The following is a 20,485-nucleotide window of genomic DNA, read 5'->3' as shown; positions in this document are numbered from 1 at the left end:
GCCAATAATGCCAAAAATTTAATTATTAAATTGAACTTATGTAATCTTAATTGTTGATTAGTTAGTTTGTTAACCCTAATGTTATTCAGCTAAGGTAAAGTGATACAAACCACACGCTGTATAGGAAATATCAACAGAGGTTTGTTAAACCACAACAAGATTAAAAATCAAAACACAAGAATGGTTTTGCACACTTCCCTAAATTTAAAATAAACGACATGCACACTTCACTTTGATGTGTATAAAGTTTATAAGTATTTTGTTTTATCAAACATTACAAAGTTGTGAGCTCAGTGTTAACTGCAGCCTATTGACATTTTTAAAAGGTGAGTAACCGTGGTTGATATTATATTTAGTATATGAGGCTAATCAAATCCATTATTATTTCAGAAATTCATATCTTAAATGAAAAATTAACTGTGGTGTATAGCCACCAGAAATTTTGAACGGAACTGCAGTATTATATCAATAGAAAGAGTATAACCACATAAGTCAAAATAACAAATTACAAGAGATAGATATTTTTTATTGTGATAAAATACAAGAATAATACTGCCTTTCCAAGCTAAAATGCAGTATCTAACGAAAATTTTAAATTTTGGTTTTTTAATGCCATCTGAGAAATAGTTGTGATCTTTCTAAACAACTTACTATGATAAGTAGATCTAAAATGTACAGAAAGCTGTTTTGATGAATATATGGTAAAAAAAAACCAGATACACAAAACCTCAATTTCCTCAAAACTTAAAATGTTTGTGAATGCCTTCTTGCTCAGAACGGCAGAACATTGAATTGTATTCTGGAACACTTGTTAAGCTAATTTTTACGAAAGTAAAACATATGCTCTGTCTATATTATATTATGTATATTATAATTATTGAAATATTTATTTAAAAAGGGGTTTCACACTAGAATATTTTATAGTCCCTGGAGTAGCACCTGAAGTGTAAGACTGATCATCCTACCTTTATGTAACAAAAATGATCAAGATACGCTGCGATTGGTGCACCAATGCAGTGCCCTATGCACCATTAGGTGCGGAAAGGGAATGATGATGATGATATTATGTTGCAGTTCAAATTATTTTTATTTATTTAAAATATTTTAGCAGTGGATTTTTTTTAAAGATTTAGATTGCCCTGAGATTAGGCCTCGCATTTTATGTATTTACTTGTCAGTGAAAGTGTCTAATTTTGGACCAGTTTTTTCATAGTGATTTTTAAGCATATAGTTTATATTTGGGTAATGTTTAGATATAATGTAAAACATAGTGTTTACTCAAATGCTGTTTGTAGATTGGTTTATTTATTATTTCACACCGATTTTAGATAAATCATAATTTTATCAAATAAATTATGTAAATCTGAACTATATTCTGTATCTTTAATGTTTTTTTTTATGAATGTTAATTATAAAACTCAAATTATCCGCATTAATAGGTGCCCGACGTCATCACATAAAACCTCACTTAAACATGTCCATCAAAGTTAATTTCTTTGGTGAAGAAACATGCCGGCCGTCAGCGCCCTTTTTTTATTGTTATTATAACATCTCTTTTATTTTTTATTTCCTGATAATGATCTGGATATTTGGAAATCCGGATGACGAGTTTGGATAAACTGAGTTCTACTGTACATATATATCTAGTTTGCCTTGAAGACAGGATGTACATGAAAAAGTGAAAACTGGTAGTAAAAAATATTTTTTTCAAGGCAATTAAATTAAAGTGAGACATTTAAAATTAATAGGTATAAAACAATTAGAATCCTTACTTATTTGCAATAGATTTTCAATATTTAAACTGTCATGAATTAAGTTCCAAAAAATTAAGTAAACACTGATTGTTTTGTGTAAAGCATAGTGAAAATAAAATGATTCATAATTTTATTTTCCTTCTTACTTAGTATAAAGATCCCATATTAGAATAAAGCATACTTTTTAAAAATAAGAATATCTACAAAATTATTATGGTTTCTTTTTTACAATTTAGGTCAGCTGTCGAACTCTCAAGATGTCTGACAAAAAAAATCTTTTGCTGTTGTTCGATCGCCCGACGGAACCCGTTTTTGTTCCGAAGGGTGAAGAAAAAGCAGTTTTCCAGCCTCCAGAAAACTTCCTGGTAATATGTTTTTCTTTTTTCAGCGTCAGATCCTTCCATATACTACGCCAACTACTGCACAATTTAATTGATGTATGAATTTTGTATCCGATGTAGTTTTTATTTTTGTATTTGAATTTCGGGGCCATTTCAAACTATTTTTAAATGTTCAATGATAGAAAATGAAAATTAAGTTGTGGTAGAGAGGGGTTCAAATCTTGAACCTCTGATCTATGAGTCATGACACCACCATGGAATCACAACCTTAACGTTTTTCTTTCATTGGAAATTTCAAATAAAACTCAAATTTGAATATGTCGCACCTTCAGTGCAACAAAGGCACAACAGCTTATTTTTTTAATTTTACAGGAGAGGACTTTTAAGTTTTTTTTCGCATTTATTGCCTTATTACCGGATTTCTATTTGCAGTAGGTTTTAAATCTTGAATTAATTGATTGTTTTTTCTATAGTTTCACGTTAAAAGCTTATTCTGAATTATAAAAAAACTGCTAATAAAAGATGTAAAAAAAAGGTGTCCTGAATTGTGCCTTTGTTGCACCGAAGGTGCAATGTCATGATCTCACTTGAAATTTTGGGCAATGTTGCCAATTTTTTTTTTTTTATCATGGCTATTTTTTAAAAATAAATACAGAAATAAGACATTTTGTGTATAAAATTACAAAATATTTTTATTAAACATGAAAAAAATCAAATTCACAAAAATAATAATAACATAAAAAGAATAACATTTTAAAAGGCTTCATCCCACCAAGCCACTATTTTTTAATTTTTTAAATTAATTATTTTAAAAAAGGTACATGTTTTTTAAAAATTCTATAGAGATCCACTTTTATACATCTAGTAAATGTTATCACTGTAACTCTCCAAAAAAAGATACTAACTCTTGTGCTTGGAGAGTGACTTACACTGTTGTAGTTGTTTATTTATAAGAGTTTATGTCATTTTAAATCTACGAGTACATGAGAAAAAAAAAAACAGGATGTATAAAGAAAAAAACATAAAATAATAATACATTCATACGAATTAAAATTTAAAGCAGTTTTTACATGTGTTCAAAAAACTTCTTTAGACTTACTTAAAATTTATTTATTATTTTTAATAGTTTTTAGTTCATTGGGGAGATTATTATAATTTTGTACACCTTTGAAGACAAAGCTACATATTAGTGGCATATTTTTTTATTGTGGACAAATGTCATCGGTGCAGACATTGTTTACATTAGTGATATAATAGATCATCAATGTTGTTACTTTTTAACATTACCAAATTATTTCCAATCTGTTTTCAGTACAAATAATAACTGACTTTAAAATCATGTATTATGATTTTATATATATATATAAATTGTGTAACCTATAGCTGATATCATAAGTTGCAAAATATTTTAAGTTAAAATATTTTTAAAGTTATTAATATTTGAAGCATTAACCTTGTGGTCAAACATGACACATCATTGCTAATCAACTAATTTCTAATACCCGGACTGAAGGGGTTTATGTAGATGTCCTATAAATGTTTAAAAGCGTTTTCCGCATAATGCAATATTTATCAAAATTGTTGGGTTTTTTCCCTTTGTTGACCATTTCCAAAATATTAAAAACCGAATTTTATCATATATATTTAGGGACCCGTAAGATGCTAATGTATTTAATTTTCACAAAATGCTCAAATTTTGGGTGTGTTTGTAGTTTGGAAAATATTATTTTTCAAAATGCAGTATTTCTAATATGTTCTAATATTTACAATTCCAATACAGGAACTAGTTTGTTCTGCAAAAAAAAAAATATTTCCACAAAACTGACTATTTTTATTTTAGGAAAAATTCAAAACAAAAAAAAATGTTTTTGCTTCAAATAGTCTATAATAAAAAATAACACATTCTGAAAAATATCAAATTTGGAAATAGTCAGTTTTGGAAAAAGCCCTACATTATCAGTCGCTCAAGCACCAGTCCTGAAGATTTGACAATTTAAATTTAATTTACCTTTTGTTGTTCGCAGGCTGAGAGGTACCGTCCTATAGCGCCACAGCTGTCCAGCAGATTTGGCGAAGACACTGGCAAAGTTATCCCTGTTCAGAACATTACGATTCCCAACTTAGACTTGCCACTGCAACTGAAAAGGAGAGAGAATTTTTCGTTGTTCCTCCCTGCTCACAGAAAGATGGCCGCCCGTCTTATTGATATCTTCATGGGTATTTTTAATATTTTATATAATTTATTTAATTAACACCACACGAAAACTTTACCAAATTATCTAGCACTTTTTTGTCAATTACAGTCAGCATCTTTTGTTTATAAATAATTGTAATCAGATTTTATTGAAATTGACAAATAAACTAAATCAAAATGTCGTGCGCGTTTTCCAGCCTACAAATAAATTAAGAAGTGTATATCCACCAAATACATATTCAGAATATTATTTAAACAAATAAAAAAAAAATTGTGGTTTTAAGATGTGATATAAATAATATATTTATCCTTTGTCATGATTATGTTATAATAAACATCCTTTTTAAAAATAAATCCATGAGCAAAACATCTTATGTTGACTTTTTGTAAATATTTTTCAATCCTTTTGCATGAAATTGATCAAAACTAGGTTTATTTGTGGGATTTTAGTGTTAAATCAAAAGCTGTCAATTAATATCTCAATACCGAAATATCACATACTACGAATACCGATAAAAATATGTGAAATGGATTTAGAAAATATAATTGTATTTTCAAAATCAACGTAAATATTTTGGAGAAATGTTTTCATACATAACTTTTAAAATAAAATTGTTAAAAAATATGTCTCCACAAAAGCGCAACATGTTTGACCTTGTCAGTTGTGACATCAAGATTCCTGACGATGTTTTATTACAAATCTCCTTAAACCACCGCAGAATTGGCTGAGCATATGAATTGAATGACTGTATCTTAAATCAATGGGAAAAGTCCATCTATGAGCTGTCCTTTCATTCATAGCATCTTTATTATACACTGTGCAAATATCACAAGCAGCTTTGACAGATTTATTCCCTCGATTGAATACGAACAAAAGGAGGTGTCGAAAATGATCACTTTCGTCTACTTGATATTCCATTTTGAAGATTTATAATCAAATAAAATAATAATTGTAACCCAAACACAATATCTTGTAGAGCAGAAATTTTTATTTCAAACGACATGTAACTTTACCACTTTGTTTTACTTTGTATGAACATTTTTAAATTTGGAAAAAAAACAGACACAACTTACGTTAACACGTACTTAAATAGAACACTGTGATCTTGTAACCAATCATATAACAGCCAATTATAATTTAATGTTGTCAGCTTAAAAATCAGTTGTAGTTATGATATCCACTGTTTCTTTACTGTTCTCCGTGGTGTGATGAAATTTCTAGTTTTAATTTGACCGTAACTTGTTTCCTTCTCCAGGAATGCGCAACACAGATGACCTCCAATCTGTGGGAGTGTACTGCCGAGAACGTATTAATCCCTACATGTTTAACTACTGCTTGTCCGTAGCACTGCTTCACAGGTACTAAAATTCTTCTATTATGATTTGGTTTTCGAAGAGAGTGATGCCGTTATTTAGCTGTCGTCATGTAGCTGTGGATGACGTCATTTAAACGTAATTGAATCGCTTGAGACAAATCTAAATAAAATTATAAGATGAAGACATGTTTTTAAGATATGTTATTTTCATATCTCAGCTTTTTTGAGCTATGACTTATCAGATAGCTATATTTTATCAGATGTGCAATGTGTGCTTTTTTAAAGAGAAGAGGGTCAGTTTTAAATAAACTAATGTTTTTCAGAGAAGACACAAAGGATCTTCAACTGCCTAATTTCATCCAAACTTTCCCAGATAAATATATGGACAGCACCGTATTCTCAAAGGCGCGAGAAGAAGCTACAGTTGTACCCGATGGTTCACGAGTAAGTATTATTATAACACAGTGAGAGGTTCTTTTATAAAATTTGTTTTGTATTTTTGCGTATGAATTTGATATCTATTTTGCATTGTGAGGTTTTTGTCAGTATTAATTTTAATATTCAGAAATTGTTTATGCATGGTCAATTATTATTTCATTTGTTATTTGGCTTTCCAAATATAGAAACAATACAAACTATAAATAATAAATTTCAGCATTAGATTATTTCTCTGTTTAAGTGTTTCCTGCCCAATATCCGGTGGTCATTATAATTATAGCTTCTATAAACAATTTATAATTTATCTTTGTGGTTTGAAGTCACTTTGATGTACATATATTATTTTTGTTATATGTATGTACATATTTTACCTTTATTTGATTGTGCTCAAGTATTTTTAATTGCATTAATAATTAATATATCATTAATAACAAAAAATACACAACAGAACAGAACATAAACAATAGATACAATTGAAAATAATACCTCAACAATTTTATCTTTCCCACAAAATTATCCAACTGTTATGTTTCAATAAAGTCACACACTTTTTATGGCCATTTTTTTTTTATATAAAAAAAATATTTGTGGTGTTTACTATGAAATATTTTAGCATTACCTCTATATTTTTTTATTCTAAATCTTAATAATATTCTCTAAATTGTTAAGTTTGTTACTTACTACATGAATTATTCTGGTGTTGCAATAAACTTAAAATATTTGTAAAAGGCTGATATAGGCGAGAAAGTTGAACCGATAATTTGTTCAGCTGCTATTTCAGCAAGGGAACCGTATGCAGGTAAGTGCTTGCTAATTTTGGTGTTATGAAATGACTACGCCTGGCAGCACTTATTCATGGGTTTTTGACGCCCTCTGCATGAATCTATGAACTTTCACTATCGGCTACGCCGCCGCTGGTGTTTGAAAATTATTCTCACACAACCTGCCATACCCTCATAATACGAGTGTACTGTTCTGCGTCTCCAGTGAATTTGTGATAACTGCATCGCCTAAAGACTACATCCCTGATGATAATGGACTGATCTCGAGAGACAAGACACTGTAACTCAAGATTAGTTAGAGTTTATTGCATATTGGTCTCTTGTGGAAATATTTATCAGAACAAATTCTCAACTATCTCACCCGCTGCTCATATTATCAGTTTGGTTTTTTGTTCATACAAACATTATAATTGGACTCTGAAAAAGTATTTATTTATTTATTTATTCACACTCTTTATCAAAATACAATTCCATATTCACTTTGCCCAGCTAACAAGGGTACATACCCCGTTCCAAGCTAGGCAATTACATTTTTATATATTATAATAGTTAACAAATTAATATAGAGCACAGACAAACAAAATATAAACTTATTCGGATACACATTTTGATTCATATACATACAGACATACACATATATACACACATGTATATATAAATATACACATATATACACATGTACATACACACACACACGTACATACACCCATGCGCATACACATACATACATTCATAAAAACATAGACAATTTATTTATGCAAAACTTCATGGTTGTCATCTATAAATATATATTTTTTAAATTATTCCTTATTTTTTATTTTTGACATCCAGTAAGGTTCTCCAATCCGTGGCATGCATCAAATTTTCTGACTCCCTACGACCAATGTCATGAAAGAGCGAGGTCAACACCTTCCGTAACTTGACAACACTCCTAATATATTTGTATTACTAATATATTTTTTTAAATATTCATGTAATGTTGTAAACGAAACAACTAATTAAAAATTAATTATGCCTTTCATAGGTAAGACAAATAGACATCATAATTATCATCAGCCGTCTCTTGTCCAATGGTGAACATAGGCCTCCCCCTTTAGTCTCCATATTTCCCTATCCTGAGCCAACCGCATCCAACCACTTCCTGCAACTCGTCTTATGTCATCAGACCACCTTGTCTGAGGCCTGCCAACACTTCTTCTACCCATTCTAGGTCGCCATTCCAGGACTTTTTTATAGACATAAACTATCCTTTTTTTTGACAAACCAATTCTTGATTTAATTTGCATACTATCTAAAAAGTAAAAATGTATTTTTTATTCATTCGATTTGATTGCGAACATGTATGTGTGTATTACTTATGTGTACATATTTAAAAAAAAAATGTAAAAACATTGTGATTGAATAGTGAAATTTCTGGGTAAAAATTAGTTGTCACATAGAAAATCTGCCAGTTAAATCCACATATTAGTGAGTATGCATCAAAATGTAAAATGTTTCCATCGGCACGGGACACCCCACTAAGGCAACATCTTTTTTTTTAATGCGAAATAATGTGCAATGGACATTTCACAAAAATATTGATGGCTCAGTTTCACAGAGAAATAACTAAAAAAATTGAGTTTTGACTTATACCATTCATTTTATCAAAAAAATCATTCCTTGTCAATTCTACAAAAGTATAACTCTTAATTTTTTTTTCTTGTTAGACAGATGTTTTCAAATGGAAATAAATAAACTTAACAATCTCTCAGCTCCATAACTAATTAAAACATTGTAATAATTTGCATAACAACTTTAATCCTAAAACTAGTAACCATTGTGTATATAATTCACATAAATATATATTCATACATACTTCACTTAAGGTGCTATAAATAATTACTTGTTACAAATCAATTTAGGTGAGTCAAAATCTGAGTCGGCCATTTCCCAAAACTAGTAATTTATAGTTATCTCTGTATGGAACTGAACCACAGCATGCAAAATGCTATTGCTCTTTAGATGCCCATCATCATCCCGAAAGACTACACAGCATCAGACTTGGATGAGGAGCATCGTGTGGCGTACTTCCGTGAAGATCTTGGCATCAATCTTCATCACTGGCACTGGCATTTAGTATATCCCTTCGATGCCACCGATCTGTCAATTGTGCGAAAGGACCGCAGAGGAGAACTCTTCTACTACATGCACCAGCAGATTATCGCAAGGTAGGACGAGATCTTTCTATGTAACTAATTAAATTAGTAAAAAATATTTGTAACAAAGTCATGTTGACTTGAATAATCATTATAGTATGAATTTTTGAACGCTGCATAACAATTTGTACTTGTACTTTAATAGCTTTCTGGCAGTGGCGGTAAATAATGTCAACAACACTCTGGGTCATCGCCGCCTCTCTGACCCCTACCAAATGTGAATGCATTCATAAAAAATATTGTAGAAATCTTAAAAATAAGATGAATAAAATAAGATGATAACATAGGCACTTTGAAGTTGATGTATACTTCATTAGTGAGAAGCCAGTTAGAGTATAACTCTACAATATGGACTCCTCACTACAACTGTCACCAAAATTCTCTTGAAAGAGTCCAAAAAAATTCTTACGGTATATAAATTTTAAACTTAGAATCAGTCATGAATTTTTAAATTACGATTTTTTACTAAAAACATTAAATTTGTTAAAACTTATCGATAGAAGAAAAATTATAGACCTTTTAAATTTATTCAAAATTGTAAATTCAATATGGGATTGCCCTGAACTATTATCTCTCATCAACTTCAGGGTGCCTGGAAGAATGACTAGACAGGTGCCACCGTTTTGTAGCAACAATTCACGGACAGTGTATACTTGTAATGCCGTATTGAATAGACTTCTTGAACTCGGCAATAGATATTCCCACGTATCTGATATATTTAGTGTAGGGTATTGTTCCTATAGAACAAACCTTTTGAACTTTTTCAAAGATGGTGAATGGTAATTATATTTATTTATTCATGCATTTCATAATATATATATATATATATATATTTACAGTTTTTTGTTCACTTTGCCTAGCTGTGTGAAACAGTACTTATGATTTTCTTGTTGTTTTACTGTAGAATGTTTTATTATTTAAACTTTCTACTGAATATGCTGTATAATTTTTAGGTTAATTTTTTAAATATAAATCTTGGGTATAAGTAAATTCATGTTTTTAAAAAAAAAAAAAATATTAAGCCAAATACGTTAATATTAAAAATATTTGTAAAAAGCAGATTTGCAGTTTATGTTAATAAAATAAAATAAAATATTCAAATTTATTTATGATAATTTTTCTTAACGGTAATCATTAAAAATAGTTCCATAATGCTATGAACAATTTTTTTATTGAAAGACAGTAGTGATTGCAATTTTCTCGCAACTTTATTGCAACTTGCCATCTACTTTTCTGACTTGCATAATTGTTAAAGTTAATTATCATAGTCCAAAGATGGCACTTATTCTGATTATTAAGTCGGTTATTAGACTATATTGAGCAAAGGTAGTTTTTCTACTAAAGTAAGAAAAACTCTGCTTACCCTGTAGTTGCCGACAGCCATCAGCATCGGTACGCATGTTCTCTTGTTATGGTAAATTATTTCAGGTTCTTTATTTCTTAGAACATTTTAAATTGCAATGGCTGTATGTGGTAATTCTGCTTATTTAGCTATAGTAATATTATTGTACAAAGTATTGTTTCAAATACCCAGAATACATATCGATGCAGATGGAAAAGCATCTGCGCCGCCATTACTTTGGAGACCTTCGTCTCGGACTTACTTGCCTGGATAATCCGCCACTGCTTCCCAGGAACCGAACCCAGGACTTTAAGCATGATAGGCGGACGCGCCCAGTACCACTTGTCCACTTATCTCTAATCGATTTTATTTTTCAAATAGCCGTTGAATCTAAAACACTCGGAATGCTCAATTTTTTATTTGACTATGGCGGTTTGAGTTTAAGGGAACAAGTGCTGACAGTTTTCAACATATTTTATTAAAATATTACATTAACTAGTATAAGGTGCATTCATTATAAATCAAAATTAAAACCTCTCGAATCTGCTCAAAAATCGATTATCAAAATATTTTTTTAAAAGCCCTTCAGGTACCTCAGCGCCAAGTTGTTTGTGGATTTCGATATATAAGATATACGGCAATTATTTATATCTAGAATAATTATGTTTGTGAAAGCAAATTATTCTACCAGAAGTCAAACTAAAGGATGGGTCATGGGGTCTACCACAAACTCTGAATTTGGGCAAAAAAAAAAAAAGTTTCTGGGCCCCAAAATATTCAATATGTTACCTGAACATTACAAAACCATGACCCGAATTCAATTAAATAAATTTGAAATAAAATTGTTACTTGATTTAGGAAGAGAAAAATCGAAAAACTTACTAAAATAATAAATGGTATATTTAAATATTGTATAGCTCTATAATAAATTAACCAGTAGGTAGTCATGTTATTGTTTATTTTGCATAAAAATGTCTGCCTTAAAACAGGTTGCGCCTAGTTAGGCAGACTAGACATAATCCAGAGAAATCTATAACCTAAGTATGTATGTATGTAGTTGATTGAGAAATTGTAATTTTTGTTAATAAACCATGATCGTTATTATTATTGTTATGTAATTCTTCCTGAGATTCACAGTCTACATTATGTGATGGGTTAAATTACCCGTTAAAAAATGCTGGCTATAATTATTATATAAATAATGCCTCCATTTCTCACAGTAGACATTCTAGATTGACCCTCTGAGTCATGGTGTGATTTCCTCAGTAAAAATGTATTTGTGAATGCCTCAGGTACAACGCAGAACGTCTCTCCAATAACCTTCCTCGAGTGCGAAGGTTCAACAATGTACGAGAGCCCATCAAGGAAGGTTATTTCCCTAAGATGGACTCCATGGTCGCCAGTAGGACTTGGCCACCAAGGTAACACGTGGCTTTTAAATAAACATCACCAATCGTCTACTTGACATTCCATTTTGAAGGCTTGTAATCAAATAAAATAATATATCTAACATAAAAACAACCAGAATATCTTGTAGAGCAGAAAATTTTCTTTTAAATGACATATAACCATTTTGTTGTACTTTTGGTGTTCGTTTTTAAATTTGAAAAAAACAAAACACAACTTATGTTAACACCATAACAGTATTTGCATAATTGTTATTTGATAAGGCTTAAAATATTATTTCAACACCACAACATTCCCTTTCCGCACCTAATGGTGCATAGGGCACTGCATGAGTACACCAATCGCAGCGTATCTTGATCATTATGTTGTTACATGAAGGTAAGATGATCAGTCTTACGCTTCAGGTACCAGTCCAGGGACTATGAAATATTCTGGTGTGAAAACACCCAATATTATTTAGTAATAGTTTATTTATAAGCCTTGACAGAGGAAGTCATGTTCTGAAACCGGTCGACATATTAAATTTACGTTAGTGATTTCACACTCACTAAAAATACTGTTTTTACAATACTTTTTGCTTATTTCAAAGATTACTTTGTTAATCTCAACAGTTATGTAAAAAGTTTGATATCATCATGCCAGATTTGCATTCCTAGCTGTTTCAAGTTTTTTTCTAGCTGTTTCTGTCATGGCTTAAATAATTCAATATCAACTTCGAATTACTGAATAAATACGTGTTGATTTGATTATTTTTGGTGTACCTTTCTACATTCAAGACAATATGTTCTATGTTTTTGCAGGTTTGCCAACACAAAGATAAGCGATCTGAACCGACCTGTGGATCAAATTACGGCTGATATTTCTCAATTGGAACAGTGGAGGGATCGTTTCCGTGGTGCCATTGAACAGGGTTTCGCCATGGGCGTAAGTTATTCCTTTTTTTTATACATCCAAATCTCAGTACTCATCATTAGAAAGAGAGAAGCAGCGAATGACATTTAAAGAGGGAAAGGGTTAGAGGACTTCAGGATTTATTGAAATAAGTTTATATTTAATTTAAAAAAATACATTGGTAAACTTTCTATTGTATTTGTGATTTATCTCCGATTTTTGATAAAATGCTTTTTCTGTTCCCAATAAGCATAAATTAAAAAATATTTTACCCGATACGTAAATGTATAATGGAGGAATACCGAAAATCTTAACCCACGATTTACTATATTTATAAAAATATTAAATTTATTAGATGCAATGTGTACTAGCTACACATCACCGGAAGTGGAGAGCCAATGCAGTTGTCGTTTCCAAAAAAAAATATTTATTTTATTTCGTTATGATTTTACTGCCCCATAGGAGAACGGCCAGCGAATGCAATTGAATGAGCAGAATGGAATAGACATTCTGGGTAACATGATGGAGGCCTCTGCCATTAGTCCCAACAGGAACTATTACGGAGACATGCACAACATGGGACATGTCTTCATTGCTCTGGCTCACGATCCTGATCACAAGCATCTGGTAAGTTATTCTTGCATAATGCCAGTACTCTCATATAAGTGGGAATCCTGGCACTTTACCAAAACTCAAAACATCAATCTTCTAAGCTTTTAGTGTAAGTGCTACCATCTACTACTACTGTCATGGCATTTCTTTGTAGGAGTAAGCAGAGAGGATGGACCGCCACACACGTCTATCCTGACATATATTCCTAGCTTCTTCCAGCCTCAGATCTTGTCATACATACTCGCTGCTTTTGATATGACCAGAATTGAGGTTTTAGTTTATCTGATCATGCCCCGTCTTCCTTGGTCGTCCTTGTCCTATGTTACCATTAATTTTAGCCATTTAAATCAGTTTTACCATTCTTTCCCAATCCATTTGCTTATATACTACCCATAAATTATCTCAGTGACCCTTTCTTAACCCTAACAATTATACCTGTCTCAGATTTGCACTCTCCCCTGATTTCATCATTCATAACCCTATCATGCATTGATTTCCCATACATTCATCTAAGGGATCTCATTTCGCTGCTTTCATCCTTTCTCTGTCAATTGAACGTTTCACTTTCAAACATAAGTGTCGGGACTAAAACTCCATGCAAGAGTTAATGCTTGATTGTAAATAGGTATTAGATATAAGGTGGTTTGATTTCATTACCAGCATTAAAGTCCTCCTATAATGAGCTTCTTGAGGGTTCAGCGGTGGACCTGACTCGAGCGTATGGTGCGGATGCCTCTTGAAAGTTTTAACCCAGGTCGCTTCTTCTTCACACCTGTCGGACTCTCGCCGTCCTGGAAGGTAGTCGATGATGATTTTTTGTGTTTATTCGACAGAACTAAGGAACGCAGGATTGATATAAGAGGAGGTACGAGTGCTAGCTGGCATGCTCCACTTAAAAGCGAATATGGATAAAAGAAGATGTGTCTATTTATTTACTATGTCAGGGGTCATATGCATCGGAACACCAAATGCAGCGAATTTTGATTGCCTTTTTATAAAGATAAAGTGATCAGTTTTAAGCTACATGCAGTTCAGGGACAATGAAATATTATTACAGTGTAAAATCACCTTATAAACAAATATTTCATGGCAACCCTTCAAGGTATTGAACCCTGAACCTTGAGAATGGCAGGCAAACCCAGTGGATTTCCTTTTGCAGGGTTTTCACCTGTAAGTAGCCATCGAGACAAAAACTTTTGTCCAGGGTTCCGGTTCTATTTTACACACAGAGCTCTATTCTTTAGCTGCCTGGATACGGAAAAAACTAAAACTTCCTAATGTGATCTAACAATAATTATTTAAATAATGGTATGCTTGTATTTTAGGAAACATTCAGTGTGATGGGTGATGCAGCAACAGCCATGAGAGACCCGATCTTCTACCGCTGGCATTCTTATGTGGATGATCTCTTCCAGCTCCACAAAGGAAGGCTGCCTCGATACCCTGTGTCGAGGGTAAATATGACATTTTAACTTGCACTCCTGAAATTTTATAATTAATATTTAAAGCATCAACTTTGTTGTCGAACAATTAATGCATATCTTTGAAACTTTGCTATATCTGTTGCATATCTACATACATTATATATGTAGAGTTAGGTTAGGTAAGGTATGTTTGACAAATCAATGAAGGTTATGTTAGGTTACATATGATACATTTAAAATAAACAGTTACCTAAATAAATCCAGCCTGTCCACAAATATTTTGACATATTCAAAACATTGTTGGTTAAACTAACTGGTATAAGAAGTATAAAATTGAGAAAGTGTTTTCAGGCGTTTCTAGTAAATGAAATAATTCAGCCAGATTAATCTCATCCATGTCAATAAAGGTTTCAGCTCTTTTACTTTACAAAAGTCAACAGATGGAAGAGTTGAGGAAATGTGCATGTTTAAACGTAGGCCACTTAAACCAGCCAATGACAGGTCATAAGCCCTGTAAATGTATATTCCCTTCTCAAACATGTTTTCTCTCTGTTGCAATGGATTTAGATCTATATAATTCATATTTGAAGCACTTTTGTAATTTGCCATTCCAAACGCCATATATATTTGACTTTGAACCACACCAAAAAATGAATTTGACCTATTTTGGAACACAACTGTTCCTTTGTTATGGCGTGATAATAATAATCAATAAACTGAAAGATATAAGGGGAATAATTATTTAAAGTAATGTTAGTAAGTATTAGTATATAGCTACTTACCCACTTTTTAATGTATACCGACGAGACGTATCCGTCTCTTTGTCAAGACCCTCAGTACATTGACATGTGTCGCTTTAGTTGGAGCACCCAGGGGTGACGGTGACAGGCTTGACAGCTAGTGTCCCCGGATACGGAGACAACCAACTGCAGACCTTCTGGCAGCAGAGCGACTTGGATTTGTCCCGTGGAATGGACTTCACTCCTCGGGGATCTGTCTTCGCAAGGTTCACCCACTTGCAGCATGAACCCTTCACTTACAAGTAAGAACATAAAAACACAGAAGATTTTTATTTTGTTATGAGTTGCCAGTGTTGCTGCACGGAGTGGAGGGTTGGACTCTCAAAGTCTCAACGATGAACAAAATTGAGGCCTTGGAACTTCGGTTGTGCATGAAGCGGTTTTAAGTATCACAAACAAAGAGAGGGAGTTACTGACCACTATAATATAATATTCATATTTTAAAATCATTTACCTTCATCCATTTATGTGTGCCCTTTAGTTGTCTCTGTTTTCGACATTATCCGATAAGATTTTAAAGGTAATTCTTTCATTGACTGTGTTGTTTTACAGTATTACAGTGAACAATTCATCCGGTGGCCAGGTGATGGGAACTTGCCGCATCTTCCTCGCCCCCAAGTTTGATGAGAGGGGTCTGCCCATACTCTTCCGTGACCAGCGACACATGATGATCGAGTTGGATAAATTTACAGTGACATGTTAGTTTTACAAATTATAACTTTTAAAGTTTAGTAACTTGGTACCATCTTAAAAGATTCAGAAGAAAACTTCTCTCACCAACGCGCAACAGTTGTGACGAAACTAACAGTTACATAAAATATCTAATATTTATATCAATCCCGTCAGGGCATTTTTTGATTCTGTATATATGTAGGTGTTTGAGGGTGTGTGTTGAGGAGTTCCTACGCCAGTTGAAGCGTAGACAGAAGAAACAGGTTGGAATGTAGAATTTACTATTTACTCACATTTAAATACAAGTTGAATATTTAATCAAATAAACGACGGACATAGTAACGTCCGTGAGAGAATACTGGAGAGATGTGTATTTATTGCGTCCTGAATAAGGTACTACACTTTGCCGTGGAGCGCGAGCGTAGCGGCGATGAGGGGTTGAAGTAACTCCACTTGGACTACATGCTAGAACTGATTTGCTGCACGACTGGGTTGACTCGCTTGAGCTGACTGATTAGGCTGACTGGGCGTTACTACGCCATGTGGTCTCTTCATAGGCCACATTCTTTTGTTGTTCATTTCTCCATGGTAGGAACAATGTTAATGTACTGCAGGACGTTGCTCTCGTCGTTACGTGCAATACTTAAGACTTGCAGAATATGTTGTATTGGATCCAGTATAAAATGAAGACTTGCTTCATCGGTTGTTGCTCTATATTTCAGACGAAATGATTTAGCATACATGTGTGTCATCAATCATAGACTATGAACCCAGCATGTATAAATAAAAGTACAGAGAAAACTACTAACATTTATTGTTGAAAAGGAGTCTGTTTTTATAGATTTTAAATTTATATCCTCTTTAAGACCTGGGCCAAACCAACCTGAGCAGGAATTACAAACACTATCTTCATCAGTACATAAAAAAAATGGTATACTTAACTTATATGACATTTGACAATTCCTTAGACATTAAAAATTCCGTTATGGCATGGTTAACTTTTCATCCATCTCTATCTACTTTGGTATTACAAAGCCTATATATAACTTGCCATTTTTATTTTACATGTCTATTTCACATTCACACCATAAATTTCATAATACATTCTAGATTAGTATACCTACGCACAGGCCATGCCTTTGTGGGATTTTTTGTTTTAATAAACATAGTGATATAAGATTTGTACTAAATTATGGAAATAAATATGTAAACCCTTAGAACTCCTTTCGTGAGAACCACCTGCCCGAGTGAATTGTCGTGTAAAAAATGCATTAACTTTCTAATTGTTCTTGGCAAAAAATTTCGTTTTATTACCATATTGGAGAAAAAAAAAACCTTTGCCATATACAGAGAAAAAATACTTTAAAAAAAATCAAAACTCTTTCAATGTTTAAAAATAGCCAGCCCGTTTGCCAAATCTTTTTGATGGTGAGTCACACTTCTTACCCAAGTGAAAGAAAAAAGGATCCAAGGGGCGTGCGCAGTTACCAAGGTAAAAAGGAAGGAAGGAATGAAACTGTGTAGTTTTGCGAGACATGTTCACGGAAACCTGGTCTGCACCCAGGATCATGTTTTAAAAAAGTACATTTGTAGAAATTTTTTTAATGATAGGAAAATATTTTTTTTTTGTAAATCAATATTCTTTTCCAGGGGTTAATAACCATTATTATTATTACTATTATTTTAATCCCCAGTGAACGATGGTGACAATACAATCAACCGGTCATCCGACCAGTCGTCGGAGACTATTCCCTTCGACAGAACTTTCCGGAACTTGGACTTGAACCGTCCTGCAGATGGCACTCCCGAAGCTGCGGAGTTCAACTTCTGCGGATGCGGCTGGCCGAACCACATGCTCATACCTAAAGGCACAACGCAGGGCTTGCCCTGCGAACTGTTTGTCATGATTTCCAACTATTCGAGAGACAGGGTAAGTTCAAATTGCCATTGGCTCGATTGTGGAATCATCTCACATCCACTATCGATGTTTCTACAGTATTTCTGTTTAAATAACATCTGAAAAAACATCTCATTTCTCCTCCTTAACTCTCAAAAGACTGGTAAATAATTCCTTTGTGTGCGGTGATGTATGATGATGACATCGTGTTACCACTAGTAAAAGACGGAATATTCTCAAGTTCAGACATTAAAAAAATAAAAAAAACATAGAGACATACTGTTAAATAATTCCTTTTCCATAATTTATGCAAATAAACATAAAATTTAGCCCTGTTATTGCAAAATAAATTATAATCATAAATAGGCCGCTCATATTACTTCATGCGTCCCCCATCACTGTCATCAACCAACTGAAGACTGAATCTGTTTTACACAACACCCGCCACAGAGCAGCGTCTCTGTCTTCCTTGTTATGAGTTATATCTTCGTGCTCTCTCTTATACAGATGTGTTGTTGAATTAGCGGACATTAATTCTTCACGTAGCAAGGATAAATATTTTCTGTAAAAAAAATTACTTTCCAAATCCGGTGTGAAAATGTCCATTTGAAGATTGCGACAAATACGAGTTCGTCATTTAAAAAAATAAGAGAGATATATCAAGTCTTGTATCGTATGTCAACTAGTGTGACATCACAGCCACACGAGAGTTAATCTATCCTCCTTTCCTCTTTCCTCTTTATTCCTTTTTCCCATTGAGTACTATTATTGATTTAAGGTAATTTATGTACAAATATTGTTATTTCTATTTTTGTATATCTCTATGATCTGTTGGTCAGCGCGTTTGCCTACCATGCAAGAGGTCTCGGGTTCAATTCCCGACATGGTTAATATGAAATATATATTTAAAGGAGTGTTTTCACACTAGAATTCTGCTTTTGTAAGAAAAAGTTTTTGGCTCATATATTGTCGTGTTATATTTAGTTATAAAGGTGCTAAACTTGCTTTGTTTCTTTGCTGTTCTCAATATGTATATTTAAAAAAAAAAAATATTAAACTCCCGAAATCAGTTGTGAAAAAAATAATATATATTTTTTTTTTATAGTCCCTGGACTGGTACCTGAAGCGTAAGACTGATCATAATTATAATTATGGATAACTTATATAGCGCCATTTTCGTAATATAATACTTCAAGGGCGCTTTACAAAGTGATTACATCAAGATATAAATTTAATTTTAACTTTTTATTTTGAGAAAAATAATGTACTTTGTCATCTTACCTATATGTAACAAAAATGATCAAGATACGCTGTGATTGCTGTACCAATGCAGTGCCCTATGCACCATTAGGTGTGGAAAGGGAATAATGATGATTAGTTTTTTTTCTTTTTTTTTTTCTACTGAAAACGCTTTGAAACTTAAATGAAAGAAATAGCCATTTGGAAATGAGCCCGCCAATGTTCAATTTATATTATGTACGAAAAGTTAAATAAACAAATAAAATAAATAAGGCCATTTTCAAACTAATGAACTTATTAAAATATTTTTAATCTTTTTTTTGTGCATTTTTAAGAAACTGTCTTATAATTTAATGCTTTATTTTTTACTACGCGGAAGAAAATATTTTTGTATCCAATTTCCCGTAGGGCTGAAGTTTCTCATTGACATACTTATGATTATTTACATTTTTTTTCTTAATTCGCAAAAAGTTGATAAGTATCAAAAGTGTCATATCTTAAAATATGACTAGCAAAAAACTGCCTTTTTCCTTATGACACGTACAGTATACTACTTCACTCGGCAGTCAACGTGGAACATATTTTTTTAAAATATTATTTTTCTAGGTGGAGCAAGACATCTCAGGGACGTGCAACGATGCCGACAGTTACTGCGGCATCCGGGACAGGCTCTACCCTGACCGGCGTTCCATGGGATATCCATTTGACAGAATGCCCCGTGATGGAGTGGACACCTTGGCTCAATTCCTAACCCCGAATATGCGCACCCAGGATGTGACAATTACCTTTACTGAGAGAACCACCTTGAGGGGCAACCGACCATAAATCACACTCTTGAAAGCATGCCAAAAAATCTATTGTTGGAAACTTATGACATCAAAGAATGAACTACACATAAGACCAAATACAATGTTTTTAGCGCTTAATAGATGGCATTTCAATTCCTGGCCTTCCTTTCCTTTAAAATATTATTTTGGTAGATCATATACCTACCTATTTTTTTTTGCTCCACAAACAGGCCGCGTGACTTAATTACAGTGGTGAATTACAGCACAGAACATTCGAAGTTGAGAAAATGACTTTTTTGTGTTTTTATTGGGAATCAAACTCGGAACTTTTGTGTGTGGGTCCAGCGTCTTGGCCATTACACCACGAGGCGAATAGAAATGATGTTTCTAATA

The 20,485-nt window shown here is 32.7% G+C and overlaps 1 protein-coding gene across 1 annotated transcript; it reads left to right on the top strand.

Moving 5' to 3' along the window:
- The first annotated feature begins 243 nt into the window (after window positions 1-243).
- Window positions 244-20,230, top strand: LOC148279095 (phenoloxidase 2-like). The gene is made up of 14 exons (XM_088230468.1): window positions 244-326; window positions 1,991-2,119; window positions 4,120-4,312; window positions 5,546-5,648; window positions 5,929-6,049; window positions 8,827-9,032; window positions 11,655-11,783; window positions 12,570-12,693; window positions 13,123-13,287; window positions 14,598-14,726; window positions 15,557-15,738; window positions 16,049-16,194; window positions 17,863-18,098; window positions 19,911-20,230. The coding sequence occupies exons 2-14, from the start codon at window positions 2,012-2,014 to the stop codon at window positions 20,127-20,129; spliced, it is 2,061 nt and encodes a 686-aa protein (XP_088086594.1). The 5' UTR covers window positions 244-326; window positions 1,991-2,011; the 3' UTR covers window positions 20,130-20,230.
- Window positions 20,231-20,485: the final 255 nt, after the last annotated feature.

Source organism: Micrasema longulum, unplaced genomic scaffold, assembly GCF_059751315.1.
Source record: "Micrasema longulum isolate JH-2025_06_02 unplaced genomic scaffold, ASM5975131v1 h1tg000769l, whole genome shotgun sequence".
NCBI classification, from domain to species: domain Eukaryota; kingdom Metazoa; phylum Arthropoda; class Insecta; order Trichoptera; family Brachycentridae; genus Micrasema; species Micrasema longulum.
This window is presented reverse-complemented; position numbering and strand designations above follow the sequence as displayed.